Source organism: Phyllobates terribilis, unplaced genomic scaffold, assembly GCF_046119375.1.
Source record: "Phyllobates terribilis strain yellow unplaced genomic scaffold, ASM4611937v1 Scaffold_3__8_contigs__length_932513732, whole genome shotgun sequence".
NCBI classification, from domain to species: domain Eukaryota; kingdom Metazoa; phylum Chordata; class Amphibia; order Anura; family Dendrobatidae; genus Phyllobates; species Phyllobates terribilis.
In genome coordinates this window covers 469,508,685-469,523,910 of record NW_027362763.1, presented here as the reverse complement: position 1 = coordinate 469,523,910, position 15,226 = coordinate 469,508,685, and the positions used below count along the sequence as shown (strand labels likewise).

Below are 15,226 nucleotides of genomic sequence, written 5' to 3'. Positions count from 1 at the left end.
AGATGTTTTGCCAGATGTTCTTACAATTCATTGTGTAAAATACTATCATGCCACAGTTACAACCCTGCAAGCCCTGTAATCACGGTTCATCAGAAAAAAAAAGTTTGCAGTTAAAATTCTCCCATTTTCTTTATGAGGAAAACTTTCATACCTGCTGAATGACTCCTAGAAATGCGAGACATGAGGGAGCCTGATGTCTTTCTGAGTCCTAAAAAAATAAGTGTTATTAACTCTTGATTTATCCTGTTGTCCTGTACAAGTGTCTAAGTGCTTCTCAAACTGTGTGTTGCCCCCAGTTTTTAGGACCAGTCGGGGAGGCAGATTTCACAGCAGTGGTTATATGCTACCCTGGCCTTTCTCCGTGGTTGCTGTAATCTTTGGTTTAGTAACATCACAGATTTCTTTTGTGTCTATTTTAATGTTTATACTTGGTTCAGAAGACAAATTTTCAGATCAACTGGGGTCATTTTGCATTTTTATTTTACAATACTAGAGGTGGACATACCATTGGAACAACCTGTACAGCTGCACACGGGAACAAGTGGTAATTGGGCCCATTTCCGCCTCCAAAGCAAGTGGAATTGTGCATTATGATGAGCTATTGGACTGCAAAGGACCCATATATTATTCTTGCACCGAGGCCCTGTTCTGTCTGTGTCCACCCTTGCTATAACCAATGGTGACATTTAGGAATCACTATATTCTGCAGTACTGCTATAAAGCCATGCCCTTCCATGCAAATACGGTTTATAAAGGACCCCAAGAACATGTTCTGAACATTTAAAGCACAGCAAAAGTAAAGTGTGAGTACAGTATGGGAGCCTTAGGCCACGTCTACAGCAAACAGCTATATATCAAGACAATGGGGTTACAAAAGACAGTCTTAAAATGCTCCATATTATCACAACAGTTCACGCTGTTTGATAAATCTGTCTAATTTTAAGACTGTCTAGTCTAAGTTCACACCACCTATTAGTTTGCTTTGGGTGTGTCAGAAAAGTGTGCCACAATTTTGTCGGAATTTTTGGTGCATTGTGTCACACTTTAAACCATGCCACTTTTTTGGCAACCCACGCCCCTTTTCAGTGAGGCCACGCCACTAACCAGACAAGTCTGAAAAATCAGAAATATGTTGCATGTAACGAAAGGCAGGTTTTTTAATGCAAATTATGCCAGGATTCTGGCATGTTTAGCTTGATAAATATGCTCCAACATCTGTTTAAAAGGAGTCATCTCACAAACAAAGTACTTTTTAATCAGTAGATCTTGGAATAATAATAAGTTCCACAATTGGATGAGTTTAAATAAAATGTTCCTGTGCTGAGATAATCTTATACATGTGCCCCTGCTGTGTACTGTGTAATGGATGTGTCTGACCGTGCAGGAATATGGTCTGATCATACCACATCTACTGGCAGGGGAGGAAACAAAAGAGTATACAGACAGGACAGCATGGGATCGCAGCTCCTGCTTTGTATGAGGTAAAACATTTCCCTGGCTATTTAAAAATAATGTTTTACCTCACAGAAAAAAATGTGCTACCTCACAAAACAAACAGCTGTGATCCTGTGCTGTCCTGTCTAGATACTCTCTTTTGCGTCCTCCCCTGCCCAGGAGCTGTGTTATGATCAGACCATGTTCCCGCATGGTCAGACACAGCCATTACACAGTACACAGCAGGGGCGCATTTATAAGATTATCTCAGCACAGGAACAATTTTTAACACAGGAAACTTATTATTATTCCAAGATTGATTGATTAAAATGAACTTTGTTCATGGGAAAACCCCTTTAAGATTACAGTTACAAAGCAACTTTTACTTGCATGTCACTGATGCATCTGTTTGTGTGTTGCAATGGAACCACATTCGCTTTCATCATTTTGTAATATAGCCAAAACAATACAGCGATCTTTGGCAGTGCAATGTGTTCATAGCCTAAATCAGGGGTCTCAAACACGCGGCCCTCCGGCTGCTTCTTGCGGCCCGCAGGCACAGACCCCGTAACGATCGCGGCTCTCTCCAGCAGCCGCCAACATCAGCGCTGTAGTGCAGTGTATTGCCGCGCAGAGACAGGCTCTCTGCACAACAATACCAGTGTCAGCCGCCGGCCTGTCAGAGGCCAGCAGCTGACCTCTGCGTCCCAGCGCAGCGGCGTATGACGTCACTGCCATGCGCAGATGTCAGCTGCTGGCCTCTGATAGGCCGGTGGCTGACACTGGTATTGCTGTGCAGAGAGCCGGTCTCTGCGCGGCAATACACTGCATTACAGCGCTGATGTCGGCGGCTGCTGGAGAGAGCCGCAATCGCTACAGGGTCTGTGCCTGCGGGCCACAGGTGCAGAAAGGACTCCGACGGAACGGAGGACAGGTGAGAATCTTTTTTTTTTCTCTGTCATGTGAAATACAGCACAGGGGACCTGTGTTCAGTATTGGGAGGGGGGCACCCTGAGCGCAGTATGGGGGGACAGGGACCCCGAGCGCTGTATGGGGGGACGGGGACCCTGAGCGCAGTATGGGGGGACGGGGACCCTAAGCGCAGTATGGGGGGACGGGGACCCTGAGCGCTGTATGGGGGGACGGGGACCCTGACCGCTGTATGGGGGGACGGGGACCCTGAGCGCAGTATGGGGGGGATGGGGACCCTGAGCGCAGTATGGGGGGACGGGAACCCTGAGCGCAGTATGGGGGGACGGGGACCCTGAGCGCAGTATGGGGGGACGGGGACCCTGTGCGCAGTATGGGGGGACGGGGACCCTGTGCGCAGTATGGGGGGACGGGGACCCTGTGCACAGTATGAGAGACCATGTCTGCAATATGGGAGACCATGTCTGCAATATGGGGGACCATGTCTGCAAAATGGGGGACCTGGATGGGAGACCATGTCTGCAATATGGGGACCATGTCTGCAATATGGGTGACCTGGATGGGAGACCATGTCTGCAATATGGGGGACCATGTCTGCAATATGGGGGACCACGTCTGCAATATGGGGGACCTGGATGGGGGACCATGTCTGCAATATGGGGGACCTGGATGGGGGACCATGTCTGCAATATGGGGGACCTGGATGGGGGACCATGTCTGCAATATGGGGGACCTGGATGGGGGACCATGTCTGCAATATGGGGTATGTGGATGGGAGACAATGTCTGCAATATGAGGGACCTGGATGGGAGACCATGTCTGCAGTATGGGGGACCTGGATGGGAGACCATGCCTGCAGTATGGGGGACCTGGATGGGAGACCATGTCTGCAGTATGGGGGACCTGGATGGGAGACCATGTCTGCAAGATGAGGACCAGTTCAAAAGGTGTATAGAAAATAAAATGGTATCACTAAAAATGTCACTTTGTCATGCAAATAATGCGGCCCCCAAATTAAATGTTTTTCCGTGTGCGGCCCATATGCCCAGCTGAGTTTGAGACCCCTGGCCTAAATAATGCATTATAGTTTTGCATGTGACACTTTTTTTTTTTTACAAGAATGAATTTTATATTGACTTTTTACCTCCAGGTGAGGTTCGCAGAGAAGACGCCGTTTCCATGTCATACACTTGGCTCTGTAGTTCATCTACACGCTGAAAAGCATCCAGTTTTAAGCTGCGCTCCTGTATTAGCTGAGATTTGATCTACACAAAGAAATGAATATGCTTTAGGAATTTCTATACAGTAGTGTTCAAATTAATAGCAGTCCAATATGACTAACCAGATTAATCACTATTTTTGGTATAAATTATATTACCACATGTCAAACAATTTACCCGTTTTTGCAGTAGATTCTAAGAAAACCAACAGACTCAGCATTCATCTGCATGTTTTTGAGTCCGTGTATTTGAATAATTAATTGAAAGGGGGTGTGTTCAAAATAATAGCAGTGTGGAGATCAATTAGTGAGGTCAATCATTCTGTGAAGAAACAGGTGTGAATCAGGTGGCCCTTATTTAAGGGTGAAGCCAGCACATGTTGTACATGCATTTCTCTTTGAAAGCCTGAGAAATATGGGTCATTTGAGATATTGTTCAGAAGAACAATGTACTTTGATTAAAAAGTTGATTGGAGAGTGTAAAACTTATAAAGAAGTGCAGACAATGATAGGCTGTTCAGCCAAAATGATCTCCAATGCTTTAAAATGGAAAGAAAAACCAGAGAGATGTGGAAGAAAACAAAAGATTACCATTCGAATGGATCGAAGATTATCCAGAATGGCAAAGCCAATGATCAGCTCCAGGATGATCAAAGACAGTCTCAAGTTACCTGTGAGTGCTGTGACAGTTAGGCTATGTGCCCACGATGCAAAAATGCTCAGGATTTTTTCCTGAGCATTTCTGCATCTCCCTGGCAGAAAAAAACGCATGCGGATTGTACATGCGGATTGTACATGCATTTTTCCTGCCAGGGACAAGTGGAAATTAAGCGTTTTTCACATGCATTTCCGCATGCGGGTTGACAAGCGCTTTCCAAGCGATTTTAGCATCACTTGGAAAGTGCTTGTCAACTTGGTCACACTATATAAATCCATGCATCCGGCATGGATTTATATAGTGTGACCCGAGAGAATGTCAAAAAATAAAAAAAATAAACCTATACTTACCTTCCGATGGCCCCTGCAGTCTTGCTGCGCTCCTGTGCTTGCTGCCGGCAGATCGCGGTACGCTGTACTGAAGGACCTGCCGTCACATGACTTCAGTCCTGCGCGATCTATCGGCAAGCACAGAGAAGGAGTCCGGGGGCCGTCGGAAGGTGAATATAATCTTTATTTTTTATTTTATTCTTTTTTTTACAGCTTTTAATGGTACCTGGGTGTGGTGGAGAGTCTCCTGTCCTCCACACCCGGGTACCATCCGCACATTAAAACGCGCCAATTACGCAAGTACAGATGTAGTCTTGCGGAATTGGCGCGTTCTAATGCAAGTCAATGGCGGCGAAAACGCAGCACTTCCGCAAAATAATTGGTAGTGCTGCGTTTTTTTCCGCAATGATAATCCGCAGCGGAAATTTCCGCAGCATGTGCACAGCACATGCGGATTATCATTGGGGAACATGGCAGGCCTTCTACCATGCGTTTTTTAAGCGTTTCTGCAGCATTTTTTCCGCTGCAGAAACGCTTAAAAAACGCATCGTGGGCACACAGCCTTAGAAGATGCCTGTGTGAAGCTAATCTCTTAGCAAGAAGTCCCCGCAAAGTCCCACTGTTTAAAAAAAAAAGACATGTACTGAAGCAGATACAATTTGCCAAAGAACACATCAACAGGCCTAAAGAGAAATGGAGAAAAACATTTTGTGGACTGATGAAAGTAAAATTGTTCTTTTTGGGTCCAAGGGTCGCAGACAGTTTGTCAGACGACTTCAAAACTCTGCATTCAAGCCACAGTACACTCTGAAGCCAGTGAAGCATGGTGGTGCAAGCATCATGATATGGGCATGCTTCTCTTACTATGGTGCAGGACCTATTTACCACATACCAGGGATCATGGACCAGTTTGCATATATTAAAATACTTGAAGAGGTCATGTTGCCTTACGCTGAAAAGGATATGCCCTTGAAATGGGTGTTTCAACAAGACAATGACCCTAAACACACCAGTAAACGAGCAAAATCTTGGTTCCAGTCCAACAAAATTGAGGTTATAGAGTAACCAGCCCAATCCCCGGACCTTAATCCGATAGAACACTTGTGGGGTGACATCAAAAATGCCGTTTCTGAGGCAAAGCCAACAAATGCCAAACAATTGTGGAATGTAGTCAAAGCATCCTGGGCTGGAATAACAGCTGACAGGTGCCAGAAGTTGGTTGACTCAAAGCAGCATAGATGTGAAGCAATTATAAAAAACTGTGGGTATACAACTAGATATTAGGTTAGTGATTCACAGGAATGCCAAATCCTCAAAAAAGAGTACATATTGTGAGTTTGTAAAGACAAATGCAGACACGGCTATTTTTTACAACAGCACAATGTTCATTTTTTGTCATTTTCTGTAAAGTAGTTATACATTTCTCTTCATGTTTTGAATTAGAAAACAGTGTGCAATGTTCCCAATGCATGGAAATAAAAACTAGTATAAAGATTTTGTGCTTAACTCATGATTTTGAACATACTGCTATTATTTTGAACACTACTGTATATGTGAAAACATTCAGTGTGCAAAGCTATGGAATATATTAGTAACATATAAATATCAAAAACTAGACTTGAAGCTCTGACTGTGATACATTCAGCGAGTTCCTTGTGTTACTTGTGTATTTCCCTTACCAGACATGTTTTTTTCAGTTACATAGTATTACAGCAGCTCACAATGACATCACCATATGATGATCCCACAAGAATAAAAGAGCAAAGTTTCCAGTATCTATTAAACAAGCAGAGCTTCAAGGACAGATTTCAGAAAGGACGTGGAAAGAAACATGAGTCTATATATGAGCTATAATAACTGTATATATTGGAGAAGCTGTGTGTGTTTAAGCTCATAGTGTGCATTAGTATTAGCACCATTGGGACATTACACTGTAATCTTACGCCTCGATAAGGGAAGACTGCCACAGACTAGTCTAATAATAATAAATATTAATAAATTACTAATAAATATATTAATATTATCAGACTAGTCTCCCATGCACAGCCAGCAATCTGTAGCTATCCAGAAAGAAGTCTGGATGCTTCTGCTGGAAAGAAAAAATACTTGCAATGTTAGTTTCTAGTCAGTGTCCAAAAAGGAAGGAATGTGGTCCTCTGCTTGTAGGCCACTCATTCTTATTAGGGTGCTGTAGTCAGGATTAACCTTGCTTTGGAAGATGCCCTTTGCAGTAATTTCTGTAATTTCTATTAGTGCCTAACCCTTATAGCCAGCCACCTTATACACCAGCAGTGAATAAACTGAACACACATAAAAATATACCAGCATTGAATAAACTGGACACACACAAATATATACCAGCAGTGAATAATTTGGGTACACATAAATATATGCCAGCAGTGAATATAATGGACAAACATAAATATATACCAGCAGTGAATAAATGGACAAACAAATATAAGGAAAATCCTCCAGCGAAAAAATATATGTTAAAAAACAGAATTTACTAATCCAAGTAGGAATGAATTAAAACATGTTAGACACCACTAGAAATCCAAAAAGAAACACAGACCGACGCTTTTCAGCAATAAGCCTTAATCATGGTATGGCACATACCATGATTAAGGCTTATTGCTGAAATGCGTCGATCTGTGTTTCTTTTTGGATTTCTCCCTACTTGGATTAATAAATTCCATTTTTAGTGTTGAGCGAGCACTAAAATGCTCGGGTGCTCGAAGCTCGGGCCGAGCTCACCATAATACTCGGGTGCTCGACCCGAGCAACGAGCCCAATGTTAGTCTATGGGAGACCTGAGCATTTTTGCGGCGGCAGCCCCGGCAGTCTGTAGAAAGCCTAAAAAGTGCCCAAAACGATAGTGACAGTGCTCAAAAGACATGGGGACAGCATGGGCATCGCCCCAGGAAGCATTTCTGACCCCCAGGTCACTGCTGTCAACAACGTGGTCAGAGGTATTAAGCCACTTTAACGGGCTCACAATAAAATGTTCAAAAACGAAACTGAAATGGTTTTCCTGTGAAATATGTTAAGGAACTTCCTTTCCAGGGTAAAGACTTGTGTATAAGGTAAAATAAATAACCAAAAACAAAAATACTCCTCCACACCTTGGGCTATGTTCACAAGTAGCATTTTTTATGCGCTTTTGCATTTTTGTATTACTTTCAACCGTGACAAATGCATTCACCGGGAAATGTCATTTTAACATTTTACAATCTTATCTGGCCATGTGCTGTGTGACACATGCATACAGTGCTGAAAAGACATGGGAACAGCATGGGGAAGACCCCTGGAAGCATCTCTGACACCCAGGTCACTGCCTAAAAGTGTGCCCATCAGAAGTGATCCTTTCCGCACCAGAAGATGCAGACTTGCAACTATCCCCATGCAAGTTCTTGTCCCAGGGCAGGGTTCAATTGTACTTCCCCCATTCCTTGCAATGCAAGCGCATGTATGCAGCCTGCCACCCACCCACCCCTAGGCAGCAATACCACACTGCTAGCTTGCTTGCACTTAAAATGGGGCCTTTTAGTTTGGAGGAGGCCGAAGCTGGCCACTACCTCATGAAAGGTTCGGCAGTGAGGTATCCATACTCATTCCCCAGCCGCCTGGCGGCCAGGTGTCCACGCTCGGTCCCCAGCCGCCAGGGGGGCGGCCGGGTGTCCATACTCGGTCCCCAGCCGCCCCGCGGCCGGGTGTCCACACACGGTCCCCAGCTGCCTGGGGGCGGCCGGGTGTCCATAAACGGTCCCCAGCCGCCCCTATTTCTCCTTGAAACTTCCCCCACACTTTTCTTAGCCTGGCCTGCTTTAGGGCAGCATTGGACGAGCCCCCCAGAGAATCAGACTCCTCCGGTGGGCCCTGGCTTATCCATCAGGGGAGTTGAGAGTGCCAAGGTGAGGAGCATGATGATGATGATAGAAGTTAGCATCTGCTTTGTTTTCTTGGAATGCAAGTGTAAGTGTGCAACCTGCCACCCACCCCCCCGGCTGCAATACCATACTGCTAGCTTGCACTTGAAATGGGGCCTCTTAGTTTGGAGGAGGCCGAAGCTGGCCACTACCTGATGGCTGCTTTGGCAGCGAGGTATCCATACTCAGTCCCCAGCCGCCCGGTGGCCAGGTGTCCACGCTAGGTCCCCAGCCACCAGTGGGCGGCCGGGTGTTCATACTCAGTCCCCAGCCGCCCCGTGTCCAGGGGAGTTGAGAGTGTCAAGATGAGGAGCATGATGATGATGATAGAAGTTAGCGTCTGCTTTGTTTTCTTGGAATGCAAGCGCATGTATGTAGTAGCGGCTAGGCCTGAGGTGGTCAGCGTTTTGGCGCATATCCTACCTCCTTCGAGGATTGCTGGATGTTTTCCTGCTACTATCCCAGTTCTATGACTCCCGTTAAAAGAAAGCTTCAGATGATGAATGATGGATGAGGTGGTGGCAAAGGAGAAAGAGCAGGAGGAACAGGGACCATAGACATCAATATCAGGCCAGGCAACCACACATGTCTTGTAGGATATATTTCTGTACCAAAAGGAGCGGTTCGGCTACACAGTTAAAGGGCATGCAGTGAGTGCAATGCCTAACAAAAATTTCGAGGCACTCCAATGTCCCTTGGAGGTGACATGGAGGTCAGAGGGCCATAACTAAACCGTTTTTTACATTTATAGCAACTTGGTCTTCTGTGCACTGTTGGCCTAAGCAGTGAATGGAAGGCTTTCCAAAAATTATGAGGAACTGCAATGCCCCTTGAAACAGACGTGGATTACAGCATACTAAAAACCTTCTACCCATTATTGGGGAGTGGGTCTCCCTTAGTGTCCGCCTATGCATTGAAAAGCAAAAGCTGACTAAAATTAGGAGGAAATGCAATGCCCGTTGGAAGAATAGTGAAGGTCGCAGTGGAAAAAAAAGACAATATCAATGCCCCTTGGAAAAGTGGTGGAGGTCGCAGTAGCTTAACAAGACGGTTTTAATGCCCCTTGGAAGAATGGTCGAGGTCGCAGTAGCTTAACAAGACGGTTTTAATGCCCCTGGGGAAAGTGGTGGAGGTCGCAGTAGCTTAACAAGACAGTTTTAATGCCCCTTGGAAGAGAAGTGGAGGTTGCAGTAGCTTAACAAGACGGTTTTAATGCCTCTTGGAAGAGACGTGGAGGTTGCAGTAGCTTAAAAAGACAGTTTAAATGCCCCTTGGAAGAGACGTGGAGGTCACAGTGGAATAAAAAGACAATATCAATGCCCCTTGGAAGAGTGGTGGAGGTCGCATTAGCTTAACAAGACGGTTTTAATGCCCCTTGGAGAAGTGGTGGAGGTCGCAGTAGCTTAACAAGACGGTTTTAATGCCCCTTGGAAGAGACGTGGAGGTCGCAGTGGAATAAAAAGACGGTTTTAATGCCCCTTGGAAGAATGGTGGAGGTCGCAGTAGCTTAACAAGACGGTTTTAATGCCCCTTGGAAGAGTGGTGGAGGTCACAGTAGCTTAAAAAGACGGTTTAAATGCCCCTTGGAAGAGACGTGGAGGTCGCAGTGGAATAAAAAGACAATATCAATGCCCCTTGGAAAAGTGGTGGAGGTCGCAGTAGCTTAACAAGACGGTTTTAATGCCTCTTGGAAGAGACGTGGAGGTTGCAGTAGCTTAACAAGACGGTTTAAATGCCCCTTGGAAGAGCCATGCAGTACAGCATCTTAAAAACATTATTCCCATTATTGGGGAGTGGGTCTCCCATAGTCTTTGCCTATGCCTTCCAAGCCAAAGCTGCCAAAAATTAGGATGGAGGAACTTGCAATGCTGGCAACACGGCCCAAGGTCACCCTGGTGATATAGTGGTGGTGGAGGCTGAGGATAAAGAGAAGAGCAAAATACAGCCGAAAGGAGGAAGCGTATACCCATGTGTGGGTGTGAAGCGGTGCATGGGAATACACCTCCCGAAATAACACAGTGGATTTGACTTTATGTTACTCTGCTGTCATTTGGTGGTGATGAGAAGTCTGGCCCAATCCAGCCCTTGTTCATTTTGATAAGGTTCAGTTTGTCAGCATTGTCAGTTGACAGGCGAGTGCGCTTATCTGTTATAATTCCCCCAGCGGCACTAAAAACACGCTCCGATAACACGCTAGCGGCAGGGCAGGCCAGGACCTCTAAGGCGTACAGAGAAAGTTCATTCCAAGTGTCCAGCTTGGATACCCAATAATTAAAAGGCACAGAGGAATCACGGAGGACGCTGGTAGAGTGGGCAAGGTACTCCCACACCATCTTTTGAAACTTTCCACTCCTTGTAAGAGTACCCCGCGCCTCAGGGCCTGTAAGCTGGGCGGGTCTCAGAAAACTGTCCCAGAACGTTGACAGTGTTCCCCTGCCTCTGCTGGATTGGAGTTGCGTCTCTCTCGCATGTGCGCCTTGGTTGGGCAACGAACTGTGACCTCTGCCGCTAGCGTGTTCAGATGGGAATTTTTTTAACAGTTCTGCAGCAAGGGCCTTCTTGTACTGTCCCATTTTTGTAGACCTCTCCACCTCAGGAATAAGAGAGTGAAAGTTCTCCTTGTAACGGGGGTCTAAAAGTGTCACCAACCAGTAATGACTGTCACCCAACATTTTGACAACGCGAGGGTCACTGTTAAGGCAGCGTAACATAAAGTCAGCCATGCGTGCCAGACTGGTAACGGGCAAGACTTCCGTGTCCTCACCAAGATGACGACTGACCATGCTCTCCTCCTCCTCCTCCTCCCCCCTGTCCTCAGGCCACCCACGCTGAACCGACGGTATGACAGTTGTACAGGTACTACCATCTACAGCGCATGATACCAGCTCCTGTTCTTCCTCCTCCTCCTCTCCCTCATTGTCCCCCAATGCACGTTGGGATGATATGAGGCTGGGCTGTGTGTAATCGCCAGCTACGGCTTGTTGATCCATCTCATCATACTCTGGCTGCAATGCCTCCTCTTTAATTCTCTGCAGAGAGCGATGCAAAAGACAGACAAGTGGGATGCTGACACTAATGATGGCGTCATCGCCACTCACCATCTTGGTGGACTCCTCAAATTTTGTCAGGATGGTACATACACTACCGTTCAAAAGTTTGGGGTCACCCAGACAATTTTGTGTTTTCCATGGAAACTCATACTTTTATTTATCAAATGAGTTGCAAAATGATTAGAAAATATAGTCCAGACATTGACAAGGTTAGAAATAATAATTTTTATTAGAAAGAATAATTTTCTCCTTCAAACTTTGCTTTTGTCAAAGAATGCTCCATTTGCAGCAATTACAGCATTGCAGACCTTTGGCATTCTAGCTATTAATTTGCTGAGGTAATCTTGAGAAATTTCCCCCCATGCTTTCTGAAGCCCCTCCCACAAGTAGGATTGGCTTGATGGGCACTTTTTGCTCACCATACGGTCAAGCTGCTCCCACAACAGCTCAATGGGGTTGAGATCTAGTGACTGCGCTGGCCACTCCATTACAGATAGAATAACAGCTGCCTGCTTCTTCCCTAAATAATTCATGGATAATTTGGAGGTGTGCTTTGGGTCATTGTCCTATTGTAGGATGAAATTAGCTCCAATCAAGCGCTGTCCACGGGGTATGGCATGGCGTTGCATAATGGAGTGATAGCCTTCCTTATTCAAAATCCCATTTACCTTGTACAAATCTCCCACTTTACCAGCACTAAAGCAAACCCAGGCCATCACTTTACCTCCACCATGCTTGACAGATAGCGTCAGGCACTCTTCCAGTATCTTTTCAGTCGTTCTGCATCTCACAAATGTTCTTCTGTGTGATCCAAACACCTCAAACTTTGATTCGTCTGTCCATAAAACATTTTTTCAATCTTCCTCTGTCCAATGCCTGTGTTCTTTTGCCCATATTAATCTTTTCCTTTTATTAGCCAGTCTCAGATATGGCTTTTTCTTTGCCACTTTGCCCTGAAGGCCAGCATCCCGGAGTCGCCTCTTCACTGTAGACGTTGATACTGGTGTTTTGCATGTACTATTTAATGAAGCTGCCAGTTGAGGAGCTGTGAGGCATCCATTTCTCAAACTAGAGACTCTAATGTACTTGTCTTGTTGCTCAGTTGTGCAGCGGGGCCTCCCACTTCTTTCTACTCTGGTTAGAGCCTGTTTGTGCTCTCCTTTGAAAGGAGTAGTACACACCGTTGTAGGAAATCTTTGGTTTCTTGGCAATTTCTCACATGGAATAGCCTTCATTTCTAAGAACAAGAATAGACTGTCGAGTTTCACATGAAAGTTCTCTTTTTCTGGCCATTTTGAGAGTTTCATAGAACAAACAAATGTAATGCTCCAGATTCTCAACTAGCTCAAAGGAAGGTCAATTTTATAGCTTCTCAAATCAGCCAAACCATTTTCAGATGGGCTAACATACTTGTGCAAGGGTTTTCTAGGGTTTTCTAAGCATCCATTAGCCTTTTTACACAGTTTGCAAACACAATGTACCATTAAAACACAGTAGTGGTGGTTGTTGGAAATGGGCCTCTATACACCTATGTAGATATTGCAATAAAAACAAGACATATGCAGCTAGAATAGTCATTTACCACATTAACAATGTATACAGTGTATTTCTGATTCATTTAATGTTAGCTTCATTGAAAAAAAAATGTGCTTTTCTTTCAAAAATAATGAAATTTCTAAATGACCCCAAACTTTTGAACGGTAGTGTATGTCAGACATCCAGGTCCACTCCTGAGGTCTTATGTGTGGAGTCTGACCTGAATATCGATGGCCTTGTTGCAGCTGGTACTCCACAACTGCTCTCTTCTGCTCACAAATCCTTTGCAACATGTGGAGGGTAGAGTTCCAACGTGTGGGGACATCACACACCTGTTGGTGTGCCGGAAGCTGCTAACGCTGCTGCAACACAGCAAGGGTGGCGGAAGCTGTAGCCGACTTGCAAAAATGAGCTGACAGGCGGCGTACTTTGACGAGCAGATCTGGCAACTCGGGGTACGATTTAAGAAACCACTGAACCACGAGGTTAAGCACATGAGCCAGGCATGGTACGTGTGTGATCTCGCCTCGCCTCAGAGCCGCCACCAGGTTACGGCCATTGTCACACACGACCATGCCTGGATGTAGGTTCAGCGGTCTCAGCCACAGATCTGCCTGCTCTTTCACAGCTGTCCACAACTCACAAGCAGTGTGAGGTTTATCACCTAAGCTTATGAGTTTCAGCACAGCCTGTTGCCGCTTGGCTGAGGCAGTACTGCAGTGCTTCCAGCTTGTAACTGATGTGGTGATATCGGAGATGGAGGCTCAACATGAGGAGGAGGATGATGCGCAGGAGCTGTACACTGTGGGGGCAGCTCTGACTGACATAGGGCCCGCAATCCTCGGTGTGGGGAGGATGTGTTCTGTCCCAAGGTCCGACTGGGTCCCGGCTTCCACTATGTTTACCCAGTGTGCCATCAGGGAGATGTACCGTCCCTGGCCACAAGCACTTGTCCACGTTTCCGTTGTCAGGTGGACTCTCCCAGTAACTGCGTTGTTGAGGGCACGGCAGATGTTTTAGGACACGTGTTTCTGTAGTGCGGGGATGGCACACTGGGCAAAATAGTGTCGGCTGAGGACAGAGTACCGAGGGACGGCCACCACCATAAGGTTGCGGAAGGATTTCGTCTCCACCAGCCTAAAAGGCAGCATTTCCAACGCAAGCAGTCGTGAAATGTGCGAATTTAGGACTGTGGCCTGTGGGACGTTGGCTGCGAATTTGCGCTTTCGTTCAAAGCTCTGGGATATGGAAAATTGAACGCTGCGGTGGGACGTGGACGTTGATGCTGTTTCTTGAGAAACTGCCATAACAAGTGAAGACTGAGAGGAGGGGGCATCTTTGCATGCAGTATGGACAGGGGATTGCCTTGCACGCACAACAGGGGGTTCTATCACACGCACAACAGCGGAAGAAGCATTGGTGACACCCGCTGACACTGGTCGTGGACCCTGGGGTTCGCCCCACAAAGTCGGGTGCTTTGCTGCCATGTGCCTGATCATGCTGGTGGTGGTCAGGCTGGTAGTTTTGTCACCCCTGCTGATGCTGGCATGGCAGGTGGTACAAATGGCCTTTTTGGGGTTATCAGCAGAGTCTTTAAAAAAAATTCCAGACTCTGGACGACCTACCTGTTGTACTGGCAACGTCCCTCGTGTTGGTGTTACGGGGAACTGTTGCCCGCCTTCTGTGTGCGGCCACCACACTGCTTCTTCCTGCCTGTTGGGGTACTCTGCCTCCCTCCCCCTGTGTGCTGCTGGCCTCGCTCTGCGTGTCCTCCTGCCACGTTGGGTCAGTTACTAGATCATCCACCACCTCCTCCTCTTCCACTTGCGCACCACGATCCTCCTCCTCACTTCGTGGCAATTGTGTCTCGTCATCGTCCACCTCTTGTGACAAATTGCCAGCGTCGACTTCCTGTGGCCGTGGCTGTTCAAATATTTGGGCATCGCTACATGGGATCTCCTCTTCCACCACTTCAAGCGGAGCAGGCTAGGGGCACAAGTATGGAAATGGACCAGTGAACAGCTCTTCAGAGTGTCTAAGTGTGGGATCAGTTGCAGTCTGACGACACTCGGCATGGTGGGAGGAAGGAGCATCAGGGTGAGGAGGAGTATGCGGTTGAGACTCACGGCTACTAAAACTTGACC

At 46.4% G+C, this 15,226-nt stretch overlaps 1 protein-coding gene across 4 annotated transcripts in view; it reads right to left on the bottom strand.

Moving 5' to 3' along the window:
- LOC141259599 (uncharacterized) overlaps positions 1-15,226 on the bottom strand; it is a 248,968-nt gene that overhangs the window by 9,448 nt on the left and 224,294 nt on the right. For all 4 annotated transcript variants that reach the window (XM_073675832.1, XM_073675830.1, XM_073675833.1 and 1 more), the window contains 2 exons: positions 3,509-3,629; positions 152-208 (listed from right to left, as the gene is read on the bottom strand). In XM_073675832.1, coding sequence (XP_073531933.1) covers positions 152-208; positions 3,509-3,629 — 178 coding nt within the window. The remainder of the gene's footprint in view (positions 1-151; positions 209-3,508; positions 3,630-15,226) is intronic.